The following is a 27198-nucleotide window of genomic DNA, read 5'->3' as shown; positions in this document are numbered from 1 at the left end:
TATTTTCCTCTCAGCTCTGATTGCATTGCTAAAGGAAGGTGAGGATCTAGAAGAGCTAATGAGGCTATCTCCAGAGGAATTACTGCTGCAATGGGTGAACTACCATCTGACAAACGCAGGATGGCCTACTATCAGCAACTTCAGCCACGACATTAAGGTTCATACTTTAATGCTCAGATTTGTGACATTAAAAAAGAATGTCAAAACACATGTCAAATTTGTTTTGAATGTTAAATGGGATTTAGAAGTCAATTAGAACTGAAGTTTAATTCTCAAGGACACAGTATAGAAAATGAACATTTGCATTTTTTCCATCTGAGGTGATGCCCCACTTACAATCACAAAATCTTTTGCTAAAATAAAAAAACCAAACTGTTTTATTGGCTTGTAATAAGAAATACAGCTGGGGAATTCCTTGTCTGTCCAGTGGTTAGGACTTGGCACTTTCACTACTGAGGACCCAGGTTCAATCCCTGATTAGGGAATATAGGTCATGCAAGCCAAGTGGTGTGGCCAAAAAGTAAGTAAATTAGAAAAAAGAAATACAATTGGTTGTAAGAGGAAAGAGATGCTAGCATTAGCAAATTAAAGCATTCTTTTCCATTTTCTGTGACACAAATAGACTAAGTTATAATGAGAATATCAGTCTGTTAGAGTGAGAATATCTGTTTGCTAGACTAGAGGCCCTGGTGGGCATAACCTGTTTCTTACTCTTACTTCCACTTTACCAGTAACCAGTTAAGAGGAAACCAAAGGGACTCCCTTGGTGGTACAGTGGATAAGAATCTGACTGCCAGTGCAGGGGACATGGGTTTGATCCCTGATCTAGGAAGATCCCACATACTGTGGAGCAGCTAAGCCTGTGTGTCACAACGACTGAATCTATACTCTGGAGCACATAGCCACAAATACTGAGCCCATGTGCTGCAGCTACTGAAGCCTGTGCTCCTAGAGCCAGTACTCTGACACAAGAGAAGCCACCATAATGAGGAGCCCGTGCACTGCAACAAAGAGTAGCTGCCGCTCACTGCAACTAGAGGAAGCCCGTGTGCAGCAATGAAGGCCCAGTGCAAGCAAAAGTGTAATTAATTAATTTTTAAAAAGGAAACCAAAGTATCTGAGGGCATAGGGAATCAGTAGAAGGAGGTCTTCAGGCTTGTCTCTGAACCAAAGTAACTTGAAACCCCATCCCTTAAATGGAGAAAAAAAAAAAAGAAACCCCATCCCTCCCCATTACCAACACCCATTGGAGATGCTGATGCTTAGGAGTGTAAACAAATGAAAAAGGTGAGGAAGGGCAATGAAACAGTGTGGGAGACAGTGTTTCTAGAAGCTCTGAGGTGCGAAACAGGATTGCCAGAAGCTCTAAAGTATGAAACAACATAGTGCATTCAGGATCCTGGAGTAACAAGTAAAGGTTGCTAAGTTATTGAAATGAAGGCAATTTCTTCAATGAGTACTTTTTCCCTAAATCCAATTGTGATTTTATTCACTTTTAAAATTCTGTTGTGTTTCTTTCCTTAAAGGATTCAAGAGCCTATTTTCATCTGTTGGACCAGATTGCACCTAAAGGTGACCGGGATGATGGACCTGCCATTGCCATTGATCTTACAGGATTTAGTGTGAGTATAATTTTTAATTAAAATTTAAAAAAATTTGTGTAAAATATGCACAGCATAAAACTTACCTTTTAAACCATTTTTAAGTGTACAGCTCAGCAGCATTAAGTACATTTGCATTATGTGCCATTATTACCACCTTCCCTCTCTGGAATTTTTTCCTCATCACATAGTAAAGTCTATAGGCATTAAACAATAACCCCTTTTCCCCTCTCTCTCAAGCTCCGGGTAACCACTGTTCAACTTCGTACCTCTATGAATTTGAGTAGTGAGTAGAGTCATAGAATCCAATTCTCTACAGGGGCATTCCCTGGTAGAGTCCTCAGCCCTCCATTAAAGGGCTTTAAAAAAAGCCCTTGGCTTTTATGTTTTTCAGAAGCTTTTTTCTGTGCCCTAGGCTCCAAATTTCTATGCTAAGCCACTGGCTGTCATGAGTGAAGAAAGGGAATTGCAGGATCCTGACATTGAGTATGTGTAGAATCAACTTTATACCCAACTATATGTCCCTGGTGCAACATCACTGGAACTCACTAGGGTGCTTTTGTAGTTGTGACAGTGTACAAGGAAAGGGAGCAACAAGCTGTTAATGGATTCATAAGCAACCAATTACCATTTCTTCCAATGTATATTTGGTAACACACAAAATAAAAGATGGAAATTCTAGTATTTATGATGTAGAAAGGACTGATGTAAATGCTGGCTCATATAACAAATTTCCTAGGGAAGTCCATTCTTTTAGCATAAGCTGTAAATACCAGGGTTACATCTAAATGTTAAAATCTGGTCAGACTACAGTTCGTATAAACATCTATTAAGTGCTTAAAGTGTAACATCCAAGTTTAGCTTTAAAGGCAATTCGCGTCATCACTAATTAATTATATTTCACATTATTGTAAAATCTAAAAACAATTATGCAAAATTTGCAAATTCACTTGAGTTTTAATATTAGGAACTGAAAAAAACTTATGGAAAGTTTCAAACTTATTCAAAAGTGAACAGACAGTATACTGAACTACCACATGTTCATTCCTCAGGTTCAACAGCCATCAATGCATGGTCAGTCTTGTTTTTCCATTTATTACCTATTTCCTTCATCTTCCATATTATTTTGAAGCAAATTCTAGACATATTATCATTTCATGAATAAGTATTTTAATATGTATTTCTAAAAGATAAAGACACTTTGAAAATATAACCATAATACCTAAAAAAAATAACAGTAGTCTGTAATATCAAAATGATTAATCAGTGTTGACATTTCCAGTTGCCTCATAAATGTCAGATTTTCTTTTTATCATTTATTTGAATTAAAATCTAAATAAGGTCCACGTATTATGCCTTGTTCATGTCTACCCAAGATGCTTTTATTGTTGTTTAATAGCATTGAACTTATTGCTTTCTCTGATTTCAGTTACATTTTATTTACAACTCTGGTGCACAGAATTAGATAAATCTTAATCTTTGGTCATGATATACTCTCATCATGGGTCCATGCATGTTTTTGTTTAAATTTATTTTTCTTTGGTAGTTTTTTGTTGTGTTGAAATTGTAACAAGTTCGTGCAGACCCTCAATCCAAGAATGCTAGGACTTTTACATCAGATTATATTAAACTGTGTAGTTCTTCCCTGTCCCATCTCTCTGCCTGCCTTTAATGTGATAATCATCATCTTTATTCTTATGCTCATTGTCCTTTTGCTTTTAATACAATTTTCTTTCAACTAAGTGTATTTCTTACAGATTTAAACTTTTCATTTTATTTTTTAACTTCATATAAAGTTTATCATGTTGTACTTAAATTTCTACTACTTATTTTGACTATATTATATTACTGAGAGTCACTCCTATTGTATGTTCTTGTGTGACTATTAACACAGTTTCAGTTTTCATCTGCTCTCCTGTTGATAAGCATTTGGTTTGTTTCCAAGGTTTTGCATTTGTGAAAAGTGCTGTTCCTTCTGATGTTAGTATTTTTTTTATATGTATCCCAACTTGTTTTTCATTGAGAAAAGAATACACTGGCAATATCAGAGTAGATATCTTTTTATTAGTACTATTTGTAAGTAAGTCTCTTGGCCAGAAGGCACTCTAATATATGGCCCTGAACAAGTTACCTATAATTCATCCAGTAGCAGCTTCTGATACGATATTTGAGAGTTTTGTTGAGTACTTTAGCCTTGAGGATGAAATATTCTTCTGATTCCAGCAAGAAACCTCAGAGACTTGTTCTTACTGATTTAAAAGAAATGGGGACGTTAATTTGGAATTGCTGTGCATCCGGATCTCCTTTTGAGCCATCTGTTGAGTTATTTCCAGAAAAGTAATTGCTTATAAATATGTATATGAATAAGAAATTATGCTAATCAAAAGTTTAATCTTGACCATTTTCGTTTTATTTCATTGTTTAGGAGAAAAATGACTTGAAGCGTGCTGAATTCATGCTTCAGGAAGCAGATAAACTGGGCTGCAGACAGTTTGTTACTCCTGCAGATGTGGTTTCAGGCAATCCTAAACTTAACCTGGCTTTTGTAGCTAATCTGTTTAACACGTACCCAGGCCTCCACAAGCCTGATAATAATGACATCGATATGAATTTATTGGAAGGTATGCTCTTTCTGTCTTTAATTGATTCACTGTGTGTATCTTTTTATGATATCGTCCTACTTCATTGTCGGAGGTAGGGGATTGCGGAGGGAGATGTGGTTGACTGTGTGCTGGCATGTGCATCCATTAAGAAGTTAAAGAAAATTATTGTTCATTTGGGTTAAAAGCAAATGCTGAGGTAAATCTTACTTGTCTGTCATTTCTCCATAAGAGTTTAGTGAAAACCATCATACATTTAAAATATTCTCTTAAATGACTACATAATTCCACCACCAATATGTACAATGAAATATAGCTATTGAAAAAATAATTATTTGAAATTTTTTCCTGCTTTGAAAGCTTCAGTTTGACTTCAGTATTGTTCTCTTTTTTCTGTGTTTAGTTCACTTGAAAAAATTTACAGTATTCATTACTCGTCTTGTGTGTGGGCTGTTGTTTTCTGTCTCATAATTTATAATACTTTCCTATTTTGCTTCATGAAATGCAGATTTGACCCCTCCTAATGTAGGTACTGTATTTAGTACTTTTCTATAATCTATAAATTTATTCATTCTGAATGTGCTTTTTATCAGTACCATTTGTTCTTTCTATCTGGATTGATATTTTTTGCATTGTTCATGTTGTGTTTTTGTTTTTTTTTAAATCTGTCTTAATATGCCTAAAGAACGAAGGATGACAAGCAAGACACAAATGAAACTTAATTAGAACAGCAGGGCAAGACTTGATTATGTAAACTCTATCTAATTTGCCTTCTATAATTATGGGATAGTGGAGTTGTAAACACATTAGGGATCAGTTTTGACAACTGGATGTCATGATTTGATGGAAGCCTTTATCCCTCTGCTATGAATAAGCACACTTAGTTTTTATCTCAAGGATCTCTGAAAGGATTGATTTAGGATCTATAACATATATCATTTTGTATTACTTAGCTATGTTACTTACATTTACTAAATGTCATTGACGCTTACAATATATGACTCATCATTATGACAAAAACATGCTCAATGTCTCATTCTTTCTCATCTTTTTCAGCCTCTCTCCTTTCCCTCTCATCCTCACAGCTACTCACATGTATACCAAGACCCACATTCGTACTAGAACTGAAAGTAAAAATAGTGGCAGTTATCAGAGGTAGGGACTACTCCTACAATAGCCTTGATAGTTGCCCTGGTTCGGAGAAGCTGGTTCTGAGGTGAGGATTCTTCCTGGTGTGGAGAACTTGACACTTCAGTGTTCACTGTCTCACATCACCCATCTTGCTCCCTTCTTCACCTGTGAGACAGAGTGAGAAATTAGCCCTATCATCTTTTTCTCTTTGATTACCACAACCAGAGTTCCAATGTCCTGGTCAGTTTATAATGACAGCCTTTTGATTCATGAAGGAAGCTTCAGATTTAACAAATATGTTGTTGGAGGACTATGATTTTACCTCACTTTCTGAGATTCACTAAAATAAAGATTGTCTTCTCTACATAGACATGTAACTGAGAGGTCAGATAGATTAAGAAATGATGATTTTTCAGCAGAGAAATTTAGGGTGAGGGGTTAGAACTTTTAAAAAAACTAAAAAGAGAGATGGCTGTGTTTTTTTTTATCAGTCTGGAAAATTTCAAAATTCCTCTCTGCCTTATAGTAGAAGGCATTGTTTAGAGTGGCATATTAAAAATGACCTGCTTTTTATAGTCACTGAATTCTTGCTAGATATCTTTTCCAACTTGCTCGCTCTCCTATTTGTCACGTTTGAATTCTTTTGCTGGTGTTCAGCATGCTTTTGGGATTTTTCAGTGTGAACAGGATTGCTAAATATTTCCATTAGTATTTACTTTATTTATATAAAAATACTGTGGGAAATATTTATCAGTCATCTTTATTTAGAACATATGTATGTCCTGATAAATCTGCCAAAAATGAATTTGACTTTGACTGTCATTGGAATTTTTTCCTCTGTACATTAGTTTTTGTAGATCCTTATGAAATTTGAAGCTTGACCTTATCACCTTCATATTCATGTATTAGTATGTCCTCAGTGGCAAAGAATTTTATCTGTATGGAATTAAAGAAAATTAAAGGCCCAATTAAATAATAAATCTTCATATTGGATTGAGCCAAATATGGGGGTTACAGATACAGAGACAATCTCAAAATTCATTTGTGTTAATAGAAAATACATAGACCATAGAATTAGACTTTGTCTAAATCATGATACCCCCAATTTAATAACTGAGTACCTTTATGAACCTATATGGTTTTCTCATATATAAAACCATACTTAATAATAATACTTATTTTGAAGAATTCCAGAGCAAGTTAAAGTGACCTTTCGTTAGTGAACAAATTTTGTGTGCTCAATAATGGTCGGGAAGAGGAAAACAATACACCACTTTAGCACATGTAGTTAGTGTTCAATATAGATTCCTTTCCTTTCCTCTAAGTAGCCTGCTTTTGTTATTTTCTCTAAACTTTTATCAATTGCAATGTCAGTTTAGTCCTAAAAATGAAGAGAATGTCTTACAATTCTTTCTCTCTTTTATATCTGCCTCTAAGATTTTACTTCCAAGATTGCTTTAGTTGTCTGAAATCCAGACAGCATTTCCAGTCTGGAATACATATGTTTTTGTAATGCTTTACCATGACTCCTGCGCAAATGCATAGTGCTTCTTCTGGCCTTGAGCATTTATTTACCAAGACAACTTGGAATGGTAGTAGATAAATAAATGCTCACTTTTAAAATCTCTTTTACTTTCCAGGTATCAAAAATTAAAATAATGATATAACTAGTTTAGAGCAATAGGAAGAAACAGAAAACTTTAAGTCTATAATAGTTATAGAATTCAATGAAAATGCAGGTTTAGTGTCTTGTATCATCAGGTCCAGCAGAAACTAGATATTATTTTAGTAAAAATTAAACTGTTGTTACCCTATTGATGTTTGAAACCTTAAAACATAATTTGGATTTTCCTAGATGAAAATAATGTAAAAATTCTCTAATTACTAGAAAAAATTTATACATATAGCAAAATAACAGAATGTAATAGAGAAATAACTAAAAGATAAATTCAAGTCACATGCATCAAGCTGCTAATCATAGTACGGTTACATTTATGTCACTTCCAGGAAAGCTGAAATATTTAATTTGCACCTATTTCAGTTCAGTCACTCAGTTATGTCTGACTCTTTGTGACCCTATGGACTGTAGCACGCCAGGCTTCCCTGTCCATCACCAACTCCCGAAGCTTGCTCAAACTCATGTCCATCCAGTCGGTGATGCCATCCATCTCATCTTCTGTCATCCCCTTCTCCTCCCACCTTCAATCTTTCCCAGCATCAGGGTCTTTTCCAATGAGTCAGTTCTTCGCATCAGGTGGTCAAAGTATTGAAGCTTCAGCTTCAGCATCAGTCCTTCCAATGAATTTTCAGGACTGAATTCCTTTAGGATTGACTGGTAGGAAGTCCTTACAGAACAAGGGACTCACAAGAGTCTTCTCTAACACCACAGTTCAAAAGCATCAAGTCTTCAGTACTCAACTTTCTTTATGGACCAACTCTCGCTTTGATACATGCACCTTTTAATAATGCCCCAAAACAAGGCAAGCATGAGTTCTAGGAGTAGTTAAACTTTTTTCTTTAAAAAAAGATTCTCATATCAGTTATGTATTATAAAATGACTGTGGCAGATACAACAGATGGATCAGTTACCTTTTATGCAGACCAGAGGAAACAAAATTTCAGCAAGAAATTATATGGCTATATAATTGAATAGAGCAAGAATTAAAGCAGATTATGGGAAAGGCTTTAGATAAAGGTATTGAAAACCACATGAAAATGCAAACAGCAGTCAACACAAAAACCAGAATCTTTTAAATTTTACAAGGTGTGGATTTCTGTGCTGGGCGTGTAGGTTTACTCTATGTGTGACAGTCTGAAGAAGACTGCAAGGATGATGTGATAGGAATGGGCCCCTGGTGCTCAGATGGTCAAATGTGATAAATTGTCCTGGGGATCCCCCATGAACCAAAGTTCAGATGGTGATCTGGACTTGTCCATGTCTTAGAAGTTATGAGAGGTATAAATGTTTCCATTTTCAAGAGTCTAGTGATGAGAGGTAGGCAAGGCCATTCCATTGTCCCCTAACTTAGCTGAAAAACAAACAATAATTTCTAGATGGCCCCTTAGGACAATCTGCAATGCTGGGGATGCTTAAAAGGTAGATGTGGCAAAAAGAGCCCCCATCTCTCTCTGCCCACACCAGAGCCCACATTCCCCTTATGGATGGGGTAAGCACTGCTATGAAGGGGATGCTCAAGGACCATAGGTAATCACAGGTTAAATAATACTGCCTGCAGGAGTTACTTCTTGAGGTGATCTTTGAGGTCTAGTGACTTATTATACTATGATGAAATGTGTCTTTTCCCACTCTGTATGGGGGCTATGTCCCTTATGTGTTTTCTGTAGGGATGAGCTAAAATAACCCAGGAAGCCTATAAAATAGTTATAGCCCCTCATTGTTTGTTTTTATATTACCTGTAATCCCCTCTCCCCTTCATTGCTGTTTGGTGTGATGAAAATGTAGGTTTGTGTGCTCAGACACTTTCCTGTGTAAAGCCATAATCTGTACAGATTTAGAGATACCACTCTGGGAAAGGTAAAGCTTTTCTATTTCTGTTTAAAGTGCTAATGTTACTCTAAAAGGTTGTTTTATTAATTTTTAGCCAGTCCCCTTTGCATGAACTCATAACTACAGATAGGACCACATAGGTTTACCTATTACTTTTCTGAACACAGAAACTAATGGCTCAATAATTTACAAACATCAAGTAAGGGACTCTAGATGAAGACATTTAGAAAGCAAACGGAGACTTTCTTGACAGGGGGGAAGGAAGCTTTGGCAGAAAGAGATTTCTTTTTCTTCCCTAAAAAGATTGTCCTGGAGAAGGAAATGGCAACCCACTCTAGTATTCTTGCCTGGGGAATCCCATGGACACAGGAGCCTGGTGGGCTACAGTCCATGGGGTTGCAAAGAGTCAGACACGGATTAGTGACTAAACAACAAACAAAAAGATTGTTGTATCATAGGAACCATGGCAAAATATGTATGACCAGTTTGTGCCTGCCAGAATGGTTTAAAATGCAGTTCTTGATTCCTTTTTTGTCTTGAATCATCAGTGTAAACTTGTGTCTACTTTAGGAGAGAGCAAGGAAGAGAGGACATTTCGGAACTGGATGAATTCCTTGGGAGTCAGCCCATATATTAATCATTTGTACAGGTAAATATTTTATATGTTTTAGCTTTCTGGATAGAGTCCAGCTTTTCTAGTTTTAAACTGTAGGTGTGTTTACTTGATACTATTTTGTAAAAATCTCAAAAATTTTAGCCAACGTTTAGAGTTTCAGAATCCTGAGGATTGGCAACACACTGGATTTTAATAGAAAAATATTATTTGAAGAGATAATATTATGTTGTTGTTAGTTATAATTTTTGATGACAAATAATTTAGTAAAGATTTTTTACATCTTGATTTTTTATAATTGCTAATCAGGAAAATAATAAATTATTTCAAGTTTAACAGATTAGAAGAACAGTAATATTAGTTGCTCTTATTTTATCAGTATTCATCTATAATGATTCACATTCTATTCTATTTATTTTTGTGCCAAACTTCAATTACCCCATAATTTGTTCTGAATATTTTTTCTAATTTGTAGAAATAACTTTGTTTCCCTTAATACTTGTTGTTTGTTTTATTCTTTTTTGTTTAAAAATGACAACACATTATTAACATTGGTAGGATTAAGAAAATATTTTACTGAATCATTTCCTGTGCTCTCCGGTAGTGCAAATAAGGAGTCTTTCTAGGTGTAGATGAGAGGAAACTATCCTTCTCCATTATAAGATCTACCTGAGCATGCCTAAAAATGCAAAAGAACTCAGCTCCAGCTAATTGTATATTTTTCTAATTAACTAAACCTATTAATAATTTATACACCAAGGAAACTTCTTAATGAACAATAACTGCTTTTATTTAAATATGAACTGGAGATTAATACCACAAAAGACCATGTTCACTGGATGAGATTTATGGTGTAGTTATTTCTTGGTGTATATTCAAAATAGTCTTTAAAATCAGTATTGCCTGGTTGTGGAAACTAGCTTTGATGTGATAGACTTAAATTTCATAAAGTCTTTAATAGGAATGTGTGAATTCCAACTGGATGACAAAAGACATATGTCTTTTAGACTGGAACTTCTCAGAGTAGTGGCACAGTAAAGAACTCTAATACTGGAGGTAAAGAGGGATGCTAATTAAGCTTATTCTTCTAAAGGGATAGCAGTTTAATAAGACTGCAAACTCTATTGCTTTATTTATCTTTCTGAGTGTGATATCTCACTAAAAATCCTTGATTCAGAATCCTCAGGTGAAATATTACTTTTCTGAACCCATTGAATATTGCCACAATTAAAAGGCTGAAAATACATAAGTCAGAGAGTCTCAATTTTTCTCTTTTGATATACTTGTTACTTGATGTAAATATATAATATGATACTGCTTTATCATTACTTTTATACTTATAATAAAGAATTTTCTTCTAAAAAATAGGTTAGATCTTTATGGACTCATTTGAAAGAATGTCTACAATGTATAACTGAGAGAACATAATGATACAATAGGATTACTATAATCTCACTTTTACTTAAAGTTTAGTATATACATATATGTATTTGAATTTTAAAAAAATCTAGAGGGATTAATACCAAACTGTATACAACCTAGAGAGGAGGGTTAAGGTAGTAAGGAGACTTAGTTTTCATGTTAGTAACTTAAATATGGTTTTGGAGGGTTTTTCTTTGTTTTACAATAAACATGTATTTTCTTTTTAAATTAAGAAGGACATGTAAAACTAGGAGATTAGAATTTATTGAGACTTCATGGTAGCTTCATAAATGTCAGGAATACTAGAGTTCTCTGTGGTTGGCAGTGGAGAATAATTGACCAATTTTATTTTTGGCTGAAGATGATTATATTTATTTAGTTCCTGAACTGCTAGCATAGGGTTTCCAGGTATAGGTAATTTTTGGAGGGGTAAGGCAAGTTCAGAAAATTCTCAAAAGTCACCTTAAAAAGAACCATCAGGATATAGAAAAACAAGAACCAGAGGTCTAGTTACCACCAGAACTATATGTGCATATATTTGTGTCTGGGTCATATTCCTAAACCAACCCCTACGTGATTTGCTCCCCACCTGCAGTATACCAAACCCAACCTAAACCAAAACAAAAGAATCATTTAGATTGTTTTTAACTGAAAATTCTCTCCTCTCAGGTTATTAAATATATTTTAAGAATTACTAACCCTAGAATTTTTCTATGACAGGTTGGTTCTAGAACACACCTGGAAATCATTTCAACTCTCTGAGCCTCAGTTTCCCTATTTGTGAAACATGAGTATTAATACCTTACTACATAGAAATAAGAATGAATTCTTTTAAAGTAAAAAACAAAAAAAATTCATGAAATGAGATTTTAGAACCTATACAACTACTTCAGTGATTTACTTTTCATACAGCTTTCTCCATGTGCTGATAGATGGCTTAGCTCTTGATTACCTTCATCAAAAGAGGACTCTTCTTTTAAGGCAGGAGGACTTTTTCTCTCCTTCACTCAGTTCAGGGTGCAGCCCCCTGCATGGCCATATGGTGTGTGCTCATAGATGCAAAGTAACTTTAATATGAACCTTAGCAAAACAGAGCTCAATGAACAAGCTGTTGAGGGAGAAAACTCATATAATTCAGTATGGAGCTAGCAATTTAAAAATCAGTTACTGTTCCTTTATGTCCTTACCATACAGAATTGAAAACAGATACGATAGATGAGGAGAACATGTTTTTCTGAATCCCAAGTAGCAGTGTTTTTACTTCAGTAACTCCTACTTTTTCCTAAATTCCTTCCTCTTAACCCTCACTGTTTAACATGAACAGCTTCCTATTGAGTAGTTATTGTGATTTTTATATAATTATTTTTTAAAGTTTTAAGAATCATAATACATAAGTAATAGATGAACTCATTCTCACTGTACAAGCTTCAGGAAGTATGTAAGTATGTAGAACAGCAACAACAAAAAACCATGATAATCCCATCTTACCCATCCCATGTTCCTTTATTTCCTGCCCAGAGGTAATGGCCATGAATAGAGGTATTTAAACACGACTAACTCTGAAAATATTTTAATATTTTAAAAGATTAAAATGCATTAATAGAATTAAAATATATTTAATAATATCTTAAATAGAAATATTTTAAAATAATATTTTAAATAAATAAATAACTGCCTCTTGCTTTTTTAAACTTAGTGTGTTGTATAAAGCTTTCATGTTAGTACATAGGGATCTACCTTGTTCTGTCTTATGGTGGTCCAGGAGTCCAGGGTAAGGTTAATTTACCCTACTGTCAGGCATTTAAATCATCTCTAAATTTATAAATACCATGGGAATGAATATCCATGTACATATATCTTTGTACATATTTATCAAAAAAATTTGGACAGATTCCTAGATTAGAAGTTCTGGGTCAAATGATCTATTCTGCCTGCTATTCTTTAAGCATTCAATAGTCCTGTTGTATTTTTATAGACATAAGCCCATTTCCAGTGTGCTTAGTAAAACCAGATCATACCAACATTTCTTCTTCTTTCATTTTCTTTTCCTCTTGTCTTAGTGACCTTGCAGATGCATTAGTCATCTTTCAGCTCTACGAAATGATCCGCGTGCCAGTTGACTGGAGCCTTGTCAACAAACCTCCTTATCCTGTTCTTGGAGGGAACATGAAGAAGGTGAATGAAATAATGCCCATGGATCTCTTGTTATTGTTCTCATATAAAACAGAGGACTTAAGAGTTTCATAAAGCTTAGTAAAGTGTAATCTGTCCCCACAGATTCATCCCAAAATGTGTTATGCTTATTATCCTTAATACAGGTGAGCTTTCGTGTTTGGAAAGATGAAGCTAGTCCTCCAAGTCAGACACTTTGTATAACTACAACTTTAGCAAGTTGTAGTACTTAATGTTCTTGGAGATGCATCATCTATGAATTCCTATTTTATAATTGCCAAAACTTGCCAGATATTTACTGGCTGTTTGTTAATATTTTCAGTAGATATTAATTGATTACCTACAACCTGTACATACTGTACAATGCAGGATATAAAATAGAACAAGTCATGGAGTTGGTCCTCAGGAAACCCTAAAGAAATTAGATAAGATATGTGTGTGTGCGCGTGCGTGCTAAGTCTCTTCAGTTGTGTCTGACTCTTTGTGACCTCATGGACTCTAGCCTGCCAGGTTCCTCTGTCCATGGGATTCTCCAGGCAAGAATACTACCATGCCCTCCTCCAGGGGACCTTCCTGACCCCGGGATCAAACTCGCATCTCTCTCTTACATCTCCTGCGTTGGCAAGCAGGTTCTTTACCACTAGCGTCATCTGCAAAGCTCAAGAAATGTGTGCAAATAACTATAATACAATGCAATGTAGGCAAAAGTGAATATTATGAGTTCTAAGGAAGCCTTTGACAGATCACAACAAACTGGAAAATTCTTAAGGAGACGGGAATACCAGACTACCTGACCTGCCTCCTAAGAAATCTGTATGCAGGTCAAGAAGCAACAGTTAGAAATGGACATGGAACAAAGACTGGTTCCAAATCAGGAAAGAAGTATGTCAAGGCTGTATATTGTCACCCTGCTTACTTAACTTATATGCACAGTACATAATGAGAAATGCTGGTCTGGATGAAGCACAAGCTGGGATCAAGATTGCTGGGAGAAATATCAATAACCTCAGATATGCGATGACACCACCCTTATGGCAGAAAGTGAAGAACTAAAGAGCCTCCTGATGAAAGTGAAAGAGGAAAGTTAAAAAAGTTGGCTTAAAGCTCAACATTCAGAAAACTAAGATCATGGCCTCTGATCCCATCACTTCATGGCAAATAGATGGGGAAACAATGGAAACAGTGAGATACTTTATTTTGGGGGACTCCAAAATCCCTGCAGATAGTGACTGCTGCCATGAAATTAAAAGACACTTGCTCCTTGGAAGAAAGCTATGGCCAACCTGTACAGCATATTAAATAAGCAGAGACATTACTTTGCCAACAAAAGTCCATGTAGTCAAAGGTATGGTTTTTCCAGTGGTCATGTATGGATCTGAGAGTTGGACTACAAAGAAAGCTGAGCACCGAAGAACTGATGCTTTTGAACTGTGGCTTTTGAACTTCTTCCCTTGGACTGCAAGAAGATCCAATCAGTCAATCCTAAAGGAAATCAGTCCTGAATATACATTGGAAGGACTGATGCTGAAGCTGAAACTCCAATACTTTGGCCACTTGATGCGAAGAACTGATTCATTGGAAAAGACCCTGATGCTGGGAGGGATTGGGAGCAGGAGGAGAAGGGGACAACAGAGGATGAGATGGTTGGATGACATCACTGACTCAATGGACATGAGTTTGAATAAGCTCCTGGAGTTGGTGATGGACAGGGATGCCTGGCGTGCTGCAGTTCATGGGGTTGCAAAGAGTTGGACACAACTGAATGAGTTAACTGACTGAAGGAAGAAAAATCCATAGGCTACACTCATCATGAGAGGGTTCATGCCAGAGGTGGGTTTGGAGTTATACCCTGAGAAATGGATAGAATTTTGTCAGAAGGAGACTGGAGAGGGGGCTGATGGGCAGGAAGAACAGTTTGACTATTGTAGAGGATTCTATTAGGTAAGAAGTGAATGTGAATGCTAAAAATTTGGATTGAAGCCAATGTTGAAAGCTTTGAATGTCAGAAGAAAAGAGTTTGGGTTTTAGACAGCTAAGTACTGGGAAACCATTAAATGTCTTTGAGCAGAGCAGTGACTTGAAAACAGTTGATAGGAGAACATCTGGCAGGTGAATGGTAAAAGCAGTGCTTTTCTTCAGTGTTCTTCCTCAAATACAGGATCTGTGGTGTCCTTGATGTTCAAGATTGCTATGTTGAATTACTGCTTTAATGTTCAGCTTTTCATTTCTACCTTCTGTATCAAGTTCATTTGTTTTTCAAAGTACGAGTTTGTAGGACTTTAAAATTTTTATACTTTCATTTAACTTTATCCTTTCATTTAAAATGATGTATATATTTTAAATATGTAATACAAATTAATGGACTCAAATCGCTATAACTTTTTAGTATGGCTACAGTGAAATTAACCTGCAGTCTCATGAGTTAAAAATTATCTCTAGTGAAATATAATCAATGGAACTATAACCATATTCCTGGATAGAAATCTAAATATTATAAAGATATTAAAATTCTTCAAATTGGCTTATAGGTAGGAAATAATTCTAGTTAAAATTAATCTCCTTATGCATATGTGGGCATGTGTGTGTACTGGGGGATGGGATTATAAAAATGATTCTAAAGTTCAACTGGAAGAAGAAATAGGCCCCAATCATCAAGAACATTTTCTAGGAATGTTGAGGGAGAAGCTGTTAGCAAACATAAAGATCTTATTATAAAGCTAAAGTAACTGAAATAATTTAATATGCATATAAAAATCAAATGGATTATAGTAGCCTAGAAACCTATCCTAAAATATAAGAACTTAATATATAACAAATTGTTTACTGAATCCAGTAGGGAGAGAAAGGATTATCCAAAATATGATGCCAGAGAAACTGGGTAAATATTTTGTAGGGAAAAAAGTACTTTTCACCATATATTATCCACTCAAATAAATTCCACTGGAATGAAAGTGAAGACTTAAAGGCTTAAATGTAACAAATAAAACTTTAAGAAAATAGAAGTGAATTATAATTTACTCTTACAATGATAAATTACAAAGAAATAATTGATGTAGTAGATTACATATGAATTTAAAACTTATTATGCAAAAATAAACACCAAAAAACAAAACTTAAAAGTAAATAAAAACAATACACTATGAAACATATTTGCAGCAGAACAACAAATGGTTAATATCCTTAACATAAAAATAGTTTATACAAATCAATTACTATTACTAAAATTGTAATAGCAAAATGGGAGAGTAAACAATATGAATGAACAACTCACAGAAAAAGAAATAATGATGGATAACATACACATGAAAAAATTTTCACCCACAGTAAAGAAATGCAATTTAAGAAAAGAAACAATTGGGAATTCCCTGGTGGTCCAATGGTTAGGACCTGCTATGGCCTGACTTCTATCCCTGGTTGGGAACTAAGATCCCACATGCAACATGGTGTAACCAAAGAAAATAAAATGAAAGAAATGGATTGTACTACATCCAGTGTTAGAGGGAGTGTTCATTTGTATAAACTTTCTAAAACTGTTTGGTAATATACATCAATGATCTTCCAAAAGTCCTTTTAATTGACCTATAATTTCACTTATTATTTGTCATTATTAGTTATGTTTTATATGTAATAGTGTGTATCTGTCAATCCCAATCTCCTGATTTATCCTCCTCCCCTTACCCCTGGCAAAACTGTAAGTTTGTTTTCTACATCTGTGACTCTATTTCTGTTTTGTAGCTAGGTTCATTTGTACTCTTTTTCTTTTAGATTCTTCGTATAAGTAATATCATATGATGTGTCTTTTTCTGTCTGACTTACTTCACTCAGTATGACACACACACACAGACATGTGTTCAAAATGGACTTCTTCCTCTTGATCTCTAGACTGTGTATTTATAGACTTTGTAATTTTTTTAAAAAATCCTATTTTTGAAAGAAAGACAAGAAAGAAAGCCATCATAATATTAAAAGTAATTAAATGGATAGTATAATTACAAGAGGTTTATATATATTCACATTTTTCAGTATTTCTAGTGGTTGGACTATCTGTGTTTTATATTTTATTTGATATGCCTGTAATTATCATGGGAGTAAAAGTCAGGAAATTTTGTTACCTAATCTCATATAAGTTTGTTAAATCAAAGTTTCAGATGCAAAATGTAACAGGAAAACAAACTGAACCCTCATTTATTATACCTGGAGGTTTTTAATGTTAATTATATGATGTCACAAATTAATCATATGTAGAATATTCCCTTTCAACAAATACTAGCTATTTACAGAATGAAACACAAGTCCTGAAATAAGTTCAAGATATTTAAAAAATAAAGAAGCAGTACTTTCATGGCACAGTATCCAGGGACTTCTTTTATGGACTTTGGGCATTCATCAGAGGATGTCACTTAGCTTCATTTGTGAAGTTCGTAAAACTGCACCACTTAAATAGCCTTTCTTCACTGTTTCTTTGGTATTTCTTTTCCCTTGGAACTCTTGTCTCCCATTATATAGTTTTTTTCATTTTCAAATCATCTGAGCTTCATTTTTGAAATGCTTGGTAATCATTTCTTCCATTAATTCTATGAGACTATATACGCTCCAGTTTTTTCATGCTTTGTTTCTTCTTACCTTTCACAGGGTTTTAAACTTTTAGCTTGACCACTCTAGGCTCAGTTCCAAGGCTCAGTTCTTGGTCTAATGCTCTTAAATTTCTGTATTTACATTCTCAGGGAGCAGATCCTTTTTTAGAGTGTTAAGTAACATCATAAACATGGCTTACTTCTAGGAACCTAACTTCTTACTCTTTCTCTAGTTTGGTACCTCTCTTCATCTTAGAACTATTTTGCCCAACTTGGAATCAAATGTTGCCAAAAAGTAGAACTCATCTTTTCCCTTATGCTAGCATCCATTTCCATTTTCTCTTTCATTGCTCGTCACATCAGCATCTTGGCCCTCTAAACTATTAACCCCGAGCTCTTTGCTCACCATCATTCTCATCAGGAATTTTACTCAAACTAACCATAAAATAGATAACCCTTTGTTGAAATACATTTTACATGAAGAATTATTACAATTTGTTCAAAAATTCTCCTGTTGAGATGACTGGCAGTGGAAAACTTGCTTTTTTAAAAACATCTTTTGCCCACACTTTGTAGCATGTGGGATCTTATTAATATTTCCCTGGCCAGGGATCAAACCAATGCCTCCTGCGTGGAGGTCCCACTGGACCACTAGGGAAGTGCCCCAAATATTCTGGTTTTTCTCTCTTCTATCCACACTATTACATAAACAGAGCTCTGATGCTGTGTTCCATAAATAGGAATTCATTTTTTCAGTTATGTGCATATTTCTATTTAAAAGCCTAAATCTACAATCCTGGGAAAGAGAAAGAATTTTTTAACATTATCTCCATGCATTAAAAAAATGAATGCATATCAAAGATTTGATTTAACTCATTAAGGGAGCAAGGCAGATATTACAGCAGGTTCAGAGTATCTTCTTATATTTTTATTTGTAACAAACTGACCTCTGGAAATTTGCATTCTTTTTTTTAAAGAACAGTACCCATTAATTTATACAAATTCTGTTATTGTGTAGTGCTTTTCTCACTTTTCCTGGAAACATTTTCTTCTTCTTAGAAAAAAAAAGTATATCTTTGTTTCTCAGGTTTACTTGTTTTGTAATGAGGTCTTAACTAACTTGGGAAAGAAAATTAGGAGAAATCAGTCATACTGTTTTTCTTAACTAAATGTTCGTAAGTGGAAGTGTTAGTCATTTAGTGGTGTCCAGTTCTTTGCGACCTCATGGACTACAGCATGCCAGCCTTCCCTGTCCTTCACTACCTTATGGAGTTTGCTCAAATTCATGTCCATTGAGTCAATGTGAAAGTGAAAGAAAGTGAAGTTGCTCAGTCATGTCTGACTCTTTGTGACCCCATGGACTGTAGCCTACCAGTTGTGTCTGACTGTTTGTGACCCCGTGGACTGTAGCCCACCAGGCTCCTCCCTCCATGGGATTCTCCAGGCAAGAATACTGGAGTGGGTTGCCATTTCCTTCTCCAGGGGATCTTCCCAACCCATGGATCGAACCCAGGTCTCCATCCCAGGCAGGCGCTTTAACCTCTGAGCCACCAGGGAAGCAGCATTGAGTCAATCATGCCATCCAAACATCTCATCCTTTGTTGCCCCTTTCTCCTCCTCCCCTCACTCTTTCCTAGCATCAGGGTCTTTTCTATGAGTCAGCTCTTTGCATCAAGTGGCCAAAGTATTGCAGCTTCAGCTTCAGTCCTTCCAATGAATATTCAGGATTGATTTCCTTTAGGATTGACTGGTTGGATTTCCTTGCAGTCCAAGGGACTCTCAAGAGTCTTCTCCAACACCATAGTTCAAAAGCATCAATTCTTTGGTGATCATTCTTCTTTATGGTCCAACTCTCACATCTGTACATGACTACTGGAAAAACCACAGTTTTGACTATACGGACCTTTGTTGGCAAGGTAATGTCTTTGCTTTTCAATACACTAAGTTTGTCATAGCTTTTTTTCCAAGGAGCAAGTGTCTTTTAATTTCATGGCTGCAGTCACCATCTGCAGTGATTTTGGAGGCCAAGAAAATAAAGTCTGTTACTGTTTCCATTATTTCCCCATCTATTTGCTGTGAAGTGATAGGACCAGATGCCACGATCTTCGTTATTTGACTGTTGAGTTTTAAGCCAGCATTTTCACTCTTCTCTTTCACCTTCATCAAGAGGCTCTTTAGTTCTTCACTTTCTGCCATTTAGGGTGGTGTCATCTGCATATCTGAGGTTATCGATTTTTCTCCCTGCAATCTTGATTCCAGCTTGAGCTTCATCCAGCCCAGCATTTCACATGATGTACTCTGCATATAAGTTAAATAAGCAGGGTGACAGTATATAGCCTTGATGTACTCCTTTCCCAATTTTGAACCAGTCCGTTGTTCCATGTCTGGTTCTAACCATTGCTTCTTGACCTGCATACAGATGTCTCAGGAGGCAGATAAGGTGACCTGGTATTCCCCTCTCTTTAAGAATTTTCCACAGTTTTTTGTGATCCTAACAGTCAAAGGATTTAGCATAGTCAGTGAAGCAGAGTTAGATGTTTCTCTGGAATTCTTTTGCTTTTTCGATGGCCCAATGGATGTTGGCAATTTGATTTCTGGTTCCTCTGCCTTTTCTCAATCCAGCTTGTACATCTGGACGTTCTCAGTTCATGTATTGCTGAAGTCTCACTTGAAGGATTTTGAGCATTACCTTGCTAGCTTGTGAAATGAGCACAATTGTGTGACAGTCTGAACATTCTTTGGCATTGCCCTTCCTTGGGATTGGGCATATATGTGTGCATACACATATGGGGCATATATATATGTATGTGTGTATATATATACATATACACACACACAAATGAGTGTGTGTTCTGAGATAAGTATAGTACTAGATGACTGGAAATAATGAACTTCTGTAGAGGCTAGGATAGACAAAAACTTTTAAATTCTACTTTTATCACTGGAAAGAAGTAGTTAGTTTACTTGGTGTTCATGCATCAGATTCTTACTATAGGGGACAGGGCTTCCCTGGTGGCTCAGATGGTAAAGAATCTGCCTGCAATGCAGGAGACCTGGGTTCGATCCCTGGCTTGGGAAAATTCCCTGGAGAAGGAAATGGCTACCCTCTCCTGTATTCCTGCCTGGGAAATCCAATGGACAAAGGAGCCTGGCAGGGTACATTCCATGGGGTCACAAGAGTAAGGCATGCCTTAGTGACTAAACCACTACCATGCATCCGATTCTTACTGAAGACAGGACACTGTGCTGAGTCTTGGGCTAGGGGAGGGGAGAATATGATACAGGTTTGTGCATTTTATAGTTTTTTTCCTTTAAAAGGAGCTTATGTATGATTGGCAAAAGAAAGTTCATAAAATGCTATGTAGAAGGTGGTGCATAAGCATTATAAAATAACCATGACTGGAAGTTCAACAAAGGATGCAGATGATACAGTTAAGGTTAATCCTTTTTTGAAAATTATTGGCTAAAAGCTTAATTTTAAAGGATGCATGAGATCTAGATATAAAATATTAGAGATGAAGTTAGATTCTTAAACAATTTCGCTGTTCACTAGTTTTAAATGTAGACAGAATAACACTGATTACCTCAATTGATGGAATACAGAAAACTAGGTTTTTAGTTTCAGATTTGCCACTAATTCACTGTGTAATCTTGGACAGTCAAGACTTTTAAGAGTAAGAGAGGATCTTTAAACTTTTCAGCCAGTTGTTTCCTTACTTAGTTAACCCCTCAGTGCTCTGATATTTTCAGCTATAAAATGGAATAGTTATTTCCCTAATTTCACTGGTTACTAGGATATGAAATTGTCATAAATTTTCAGTGTCATCACAAGTATTTTTCAGACTACTGAACTAGGCTGGCCTATTTAAGAAATATGCTAAAAAATTTGTCGTTATACCCAAACTTGTACTTAATATTTACAGATCGAAAACTGTAACTATGCAGTGGAACTTGGGAAGAATAAGGCCAAATTCTCCTTGGTTGGCATTGCTGGGCAGGACTTGAATGAAGGAAATTCAACACTTACTTTGGCATTGGTGTGGCAGCTGATGAGAAGGTAAAGACTGACTTGTTTGTGGTATCACTGTCAGTTTCCTTCAACAAATCATTTGAAGTAAAATTTCAGCTACTTTTGTAGAATAGCAAACACAGAAGAAATATACAATGCAAAATATATTGTTAATGATTTCTTGTTGACAATAAATTTTTTTATAAATTTACTTTGTTTTGAAAGTGACTCAATCTCTAGAAACACAATTATTCTTATTTAACGCCTCTGAAAAACTGCTTAGTAAAGAGTTGTTTTAATTTTTTAATATACCAGATAGTAGTTTTTGTTTCTGATTACTGAATTCTGTGACTTTGGAATCTACTTAGTGCAAATACCAGAGTAAAATTAGAAATATTTATTAGAATTGAAATATTTCTTAAATATTCATCTAAATATTGATATAAATGATGTAAGAGTAAATTTTACCACTTTCAGCCTTAAATATATATGTTTTCTGTTACAGGTACACACTGAATGTGTTATCGGATCTTGGAGAGGGTGAAAAAGTAAATGATGCAATTATCATTGAATGGGTCAATCAGACTCTTAAAAGTGCAAACAAAAATAGTTTCATTTCCAGCTTCAAGGTAATCAAAAGCTATTTTAAAATTTGGGAGGGGTAAGAAATTGCGTTTAGGGAAGAATTTTTATTGGGGATTACACTGACTTGGGTTTTGTTAAAACACCCAGTTGATGAGCTTAGGCATACTGATTATTTGGGATGTGTAAACCAGAAATATTCAATTTGAATTCATATATTTTGACTGGTTATCCTATTGAATATAAATGCAAGTTAATATTATTGGACTGTAGTAATATAATGTTCAAGAAGAAATTGAGCCAAAAATCCAATTGTCAAAAGAAAAAGAAAGATAAATAGCTATTGTTTACATAGGATTATAATGTTTTGTGCTCCCTAGCAGCAGTCTCAGAATTGTATTGACATCATTTCCAAGGCATAACAGAGCCAACCAAACCGATTCAAGTGGGAATTGAGAAAACTGGTAGGAAAAAAAAATCAAATCTTGTCATCTGGCTTCATAATGGCACTTAACACTCACTTCCGAGCATTTGTGGATGATTCATAAAGCACTCAGAATGTAGCCTGCACATACATACTGACTAATTTTCATGCATTTCCATTGTGTTTTGCTTTTGCATGCAAGCTGATAGTAGCTACAAATAAGCATGTCTGCTTGTTCACATCCATTCAGTGAGCCTTGTTTGTGATTTTATTATATGTGAAAAATTAGCCTTCAATTTGTATTTTTTTTAGTGACTTAAGAGTACAAACAGATGAAACCTTAAGCTTGCCCCAAAGTTATCTACCCATTCTTATTTTCTTGTCTTTGCTGTATATGTTTGACAATATGGTAGAGCAGAAGAAATGTCAGAAATTGATAAATTCAATCTTCTGTTCTTTACCAAAAACTGAGCTGGATGTTGGCAGAGATGTTACCCAGTCCTAGTTCAACAGTGTTTCTTTCTTTTCCGTCTTGTAAGGAACTAATTACATTGAGTTTTTATTGTTGTTTATTTAAAGAGAAAAGAATTTTTAGGCCATGATTTATCTTTATATAAAACACAACTTAAAATGTAAGGCAGGAAGGGGGATATATAAAACTCTCTAATTGACAGATACTCTTTAAAATTGTTATACTGAAATTAAACTCATTTGTACATTAATTTGTGAAAAATAATAAGCATATAGATCATTAAAGTAAATATAATAGATAATATCTAGAAGCAAATTAATAAACATTTTTGAGGTCTTAGCTATTAAGTAACATTTTTTGGTAAAGAAAGGATCTAAGAAATTATTTCGGCTCTCAAAATGTTTGCTATTTATTTGAAAGATAAAATTTGTATAACTGAGAAGGTAACACTACTACAGGGCAAATGTTAAAATCCAAAGATATAATACAACTAATATTATGGGAAAATCTAACTAATTTCCAAATGAATGGTCAGTTGAAGGGTAGATGGAGAAAGTTGGATTTTATTTGAGCATCAGAGATGCAGGCAGGATTTGAATTCATGGAGAACAAGGCTTCCCAGGTGGTGCAGTGGTGAAGAATCTGCCTGCAAAGAGTTGGTTGCGACCTAACACACAGGCACCAAAGAACAGAAGGGTAATAATAAGCTAGAAGGGGCTCCACCTTGAATAAAGGTAAGTCTGAGAAAGTTAGGAGAAGTAGTTTGGACAGACAGAATGGTTCCTAAGGGATGTAGTGCAAGATATAGGCTGGGCCAAGACTGTGGAGGTGTTGCGGGAAGGGGGACCCCTTCTATATAGGGCCCGAGAATGGGATCTTGTCACTTGTAAATGAATTGTCTGAGGAGACACATGTGCTGACAAAGCAAGAGATTTTATTGGGAAGGGGCGCCTGGGCGGAGAGCATCAGGGTAAGGGAAACCAGGAGGACTGCTCTGCCACGTGGCTCTTAGTCTCAGGTTTTATGTTAATTGGTAAGTTTTTGGATTGTCTTTGGCCAATCATTCTGACTTAGGGTCTTTCCTGGTGGTGCCCACATCACTCAGCCAAGATGGATTCCAGAGAGGAGGATTCTGGGAGGTTGGTAGGACATGTGGCACCTCCTTTTGACCTTTCACGAATGCTTCCGGTTGGTGGTGGCTTGTTAGTTCCATGTTTGTTACCAGGACATCCTGTCATAAAATAACTAACGCAAATGGTTATTGTGGTGCCTGGCCAGGGTGGGTGGTTTCAGTCAGTGTTTCCCCTAACACAGAAATCTGGCTTTAAAGAGGATATGATAAGGCAAGTAACGTAAGCAAAGTATTTTAGAAATACTGTTCTGAAGGTAGGGAGTAGGATAGGAGGAAGAGTCGTGTAAGTGCAAGGAAGCTGTTGAGGCAGAACTCAAGGTAATACAGATCCTGGGTAGGGGTGGGGAATGGGCACTGGGATCTGTAAGAATGGATGTGTGTCTGTGTGTGTTAACCAGTCATGTCCAACTCTTTGTGACCCCACGGACTGTAGCCCACCAGGCTCCTCTGTCCATGGGATTCTCCAGACAAGAATACTGGAGTGAGTAGCCATTCCCTTCTCCAGGGGATCTTCCCAACCTAGAGATAAAATCACAGTTTCCTGCAGATTTTTTACTATCTAAGCCACTATGGAAGCCCAAGAATCGTTACTTGCAAAAAAACAGGTAGGATTTGGCCTCTTAACTTAGGGATGCACAGGAAGGAGAGGAGTTTATTTAAATGGACAAACTATTTAACTTTTCTAATACTCTTTTGCTTATAAAGTTGAGAGAATTAAAAGAAACAATAATGTGTTAGTATAGTGACACATAGGAATCAGTCAATGGTAATTATGATTATTGTTATTGGCTGACATACCACCTCCTTTTCTTCTTGGTGAGGAAAAAAAACTGGATGTTTAGGGCCTGGGTAATAGAAAATGGGGACGTCTGAGGTACAGCTGCTTTCTAAACAGGCAGTGAATTTAACAATCCATTTTCAACTTATTGAATTTGAGGTAATTATCAGTAAATGAGTTGGATTAAAAGAGATATTAAAACTAGAATTACAACTTGATGATCAGTTGAACAGAAGAGATAGTTGAAAAATGGGGGCTTCCTTGATGGATCAGTGGGTAAAGAATCCACCTGCAATGAAGGAGGCACAGGAGACCGGGGTTCGATTCCTGGGTTGGGAAGATTCCCTGGAGGAGGAAATGGCAACCCATTGCCTGAAAAATCCTATGGACAGAGGAGTCCCGGGCTACAGTCCAAAGGGTCACAAAGAGTCAGACATGACTGAGTGACTAACACACACACACAGACACGCACACAAACCATTTAAGGAAGATGGCTCAAGAGAAAAGCAGACTTGAGACTATGAGTTTACTAGAACTGAGGTGGTAAAAACATATTGCAAAAGTGCTTGGCATTTATATATGTTTGATAATAAAACCTTTAGACAGAATATAAATAGTTAAGAAATATAGCAGTGAATGCTAAAAAATAGCTGGGCTAGGGAAGTTTCTTCCAGCTTGGTATGTTATATTCGAAAGCTATAATAAATGGTACTAGTAAGAACCTATTAATCAAGGCAGTGCTGTACCCAAAAATTTTAGAAAAGACAAATTTACCCCTTTCAGTTGCAATGTTATTTTTCCTCACCAAGAAGATAAGGAGGTGGTATGTCAGCCAATAACAATAATCATAATTACCACTGACTGATTCCTATGTGTCACTATACTAACACATTATTGTTCAATTCTCTCAACTCTATAAGCAAAAAAATATTAGAAAAGTTAAATGACTTGTCCACTGTCATCGAATGTTCAGCAGAATAGCTGGATTTCACATCCAGATCTAACTGCAGGTTGAAAGCCAAGCTATGGTATTGTTCAGCCCATACTTAGGCTTAGCTACTTATTAGCTGTGTGACATACTGTTCATTAATTCTGTAAATATTCAAAGCTTCTTACTCTGTGTCAGATGCTTTGCTAGGCGCTGTGGCTATAAAATGCCCTTAAAGAGTTCACTGTCTAGGAAAGGAGGCAAATAAGAAACCAGGAATCACAGTATGGGGTGATAACACTATAGAAGTAATGCTATAGAAATCAGCTAAGGAGAATAGGGAACAGGTGAGAAGGACCTGTGTTTTCCAGAAATCTTAATGGTTTATATTGCCATCTGGGTTACATCTCTTGATGAATAGAACTGAATTTACCTCTGGCTCACATTTAGTATCTATGTAACCTTGGGCAAGTTAAAAATTCCTCTATGCCCGAGTTTTCCCATAATTAAAATGGGGGTATTAATAATACCTATCTTCTGGGTTTGTTGTCAAGCTAAATAAGTTACCACATGTAAACATCTTGGTCATACCTGGCACATATTAACAGCTCAATAAATGGGGCTTACTACACTACACTATCAGCACTGCTAATAATAATGGACATTGTGGAGAGGTTTCTACTGAGTTTTTCTGGAATTCTGGCAACCACAACATTGTTTTTCCACTTTTATTTTTAAAAATGACAGGAGGAACAATGGAATAGAATGTTCTAATAGTAATGTGTACCAAATTAAGAAATGTGTATCAAATTAACAAAATAATAATTTTCACTATCTTGAAAATCAAGCCAAACTCTAGACAAGTTGTCTTTTAAGATTCTGGCATTCTTTCTGCTTAAGTAATTTCTATACGATTAACTCAAAGAAAATGAAAGAAAAATGATGAAAATGTATTTATATACTAAACTAAGGGTTTTACCATAACCCCTGCTCCTTTTGCAGTAAAATGTCTTTCACTGATCATATGCAAATCAGAGAAGTTGGAGGATACATCTGTTGGTTTTTTCTGGAAATAGGAAGATAAGGGATCCAATGTAATCTTTAGAAACTTAAATTTTTCATTCAACTTAGTAAGAGTTTCTCACAAGATGAGTCATAAGGAAACAGGTGAGAAAATCCTTGTTTCCTAAATCTAAGTTAAGAAATATCTAAAATGCCACAAAAAAGTATAAACTTTCAGCTATAAGATGAA

The 27198-nt window shown here is 35.7% G+C and overlaps 1 protein-coding gene and 1 long non-coding RNA gene across 4 annotated transcripts in view; one reads left to right on the top strand and one right to left on the bottom strand.

Moving 5' to 3' along the window:
* PLS1 (plastin 1) overlaps positions 1-27198 on the top strand; it is a 127289-nt gene that overhangs the window by 93887 nt on the left and 6204 nt on the right. For all 3 annotated transcript variants that reach the window (XM_070466636.1, XM_070466638.1, XM_070466637.1), the window contains 7 exons: positions 15-157; positions 1527-1622; positions 4027-4222; positions 9411-9489; positions 12936-13050; positions 21545-21678; positions 22136-22259. In XM_070466636.1, the coding sequence (XP_070322737.1) occupies positions 15-157; positions 1527-1622; positions 4027-4222; positions 9411-9489; positions 12936-13050; positions 21545-21678; positions 22136-22259 (887 nt within the window). The remainder of the gene's footprint in view (positions 1-14; positions 158-1526; positions 1623-4026; positions 4223-9410; positions 9490-12935; positions 13051-21544; positions 21679-22135; positions 22260-27198) is intronic.
* LOC139034793 (uncharacterized) lies at positions 2681-12983 on the bottom strand. Its single transcript, XR_011487346.1, has 2 exons — positions 12894-12983; positions 2681-5497 (listed from the first exon to the last, which is right to left on the bottom strand). It is a non-coding gene; the product is annotated as an uncharacterized lncRNA (long non-coding RNA).

This window comes from Odocoileus virginianus, chromosome 4 (assembly GCF_023699985.2).
Source record: "Odocoileus virginianus isolate 20LAN1187 ecotype Illinois chromosome 4, Ovbor_1.2, whole genome shotgun sequence".
Lineage (NCBI taxonomy): Eukaryota > Metazoa > Chordata > Mammalia > Artiodactyla > Cervidae > Odocoileus > Odocoileus virginianus.
The sequence above is the reverse complement of the archived record's forward strand: the minus strand, read 5'-3'. Positions and strand labels throughout refer to the sequence as shown.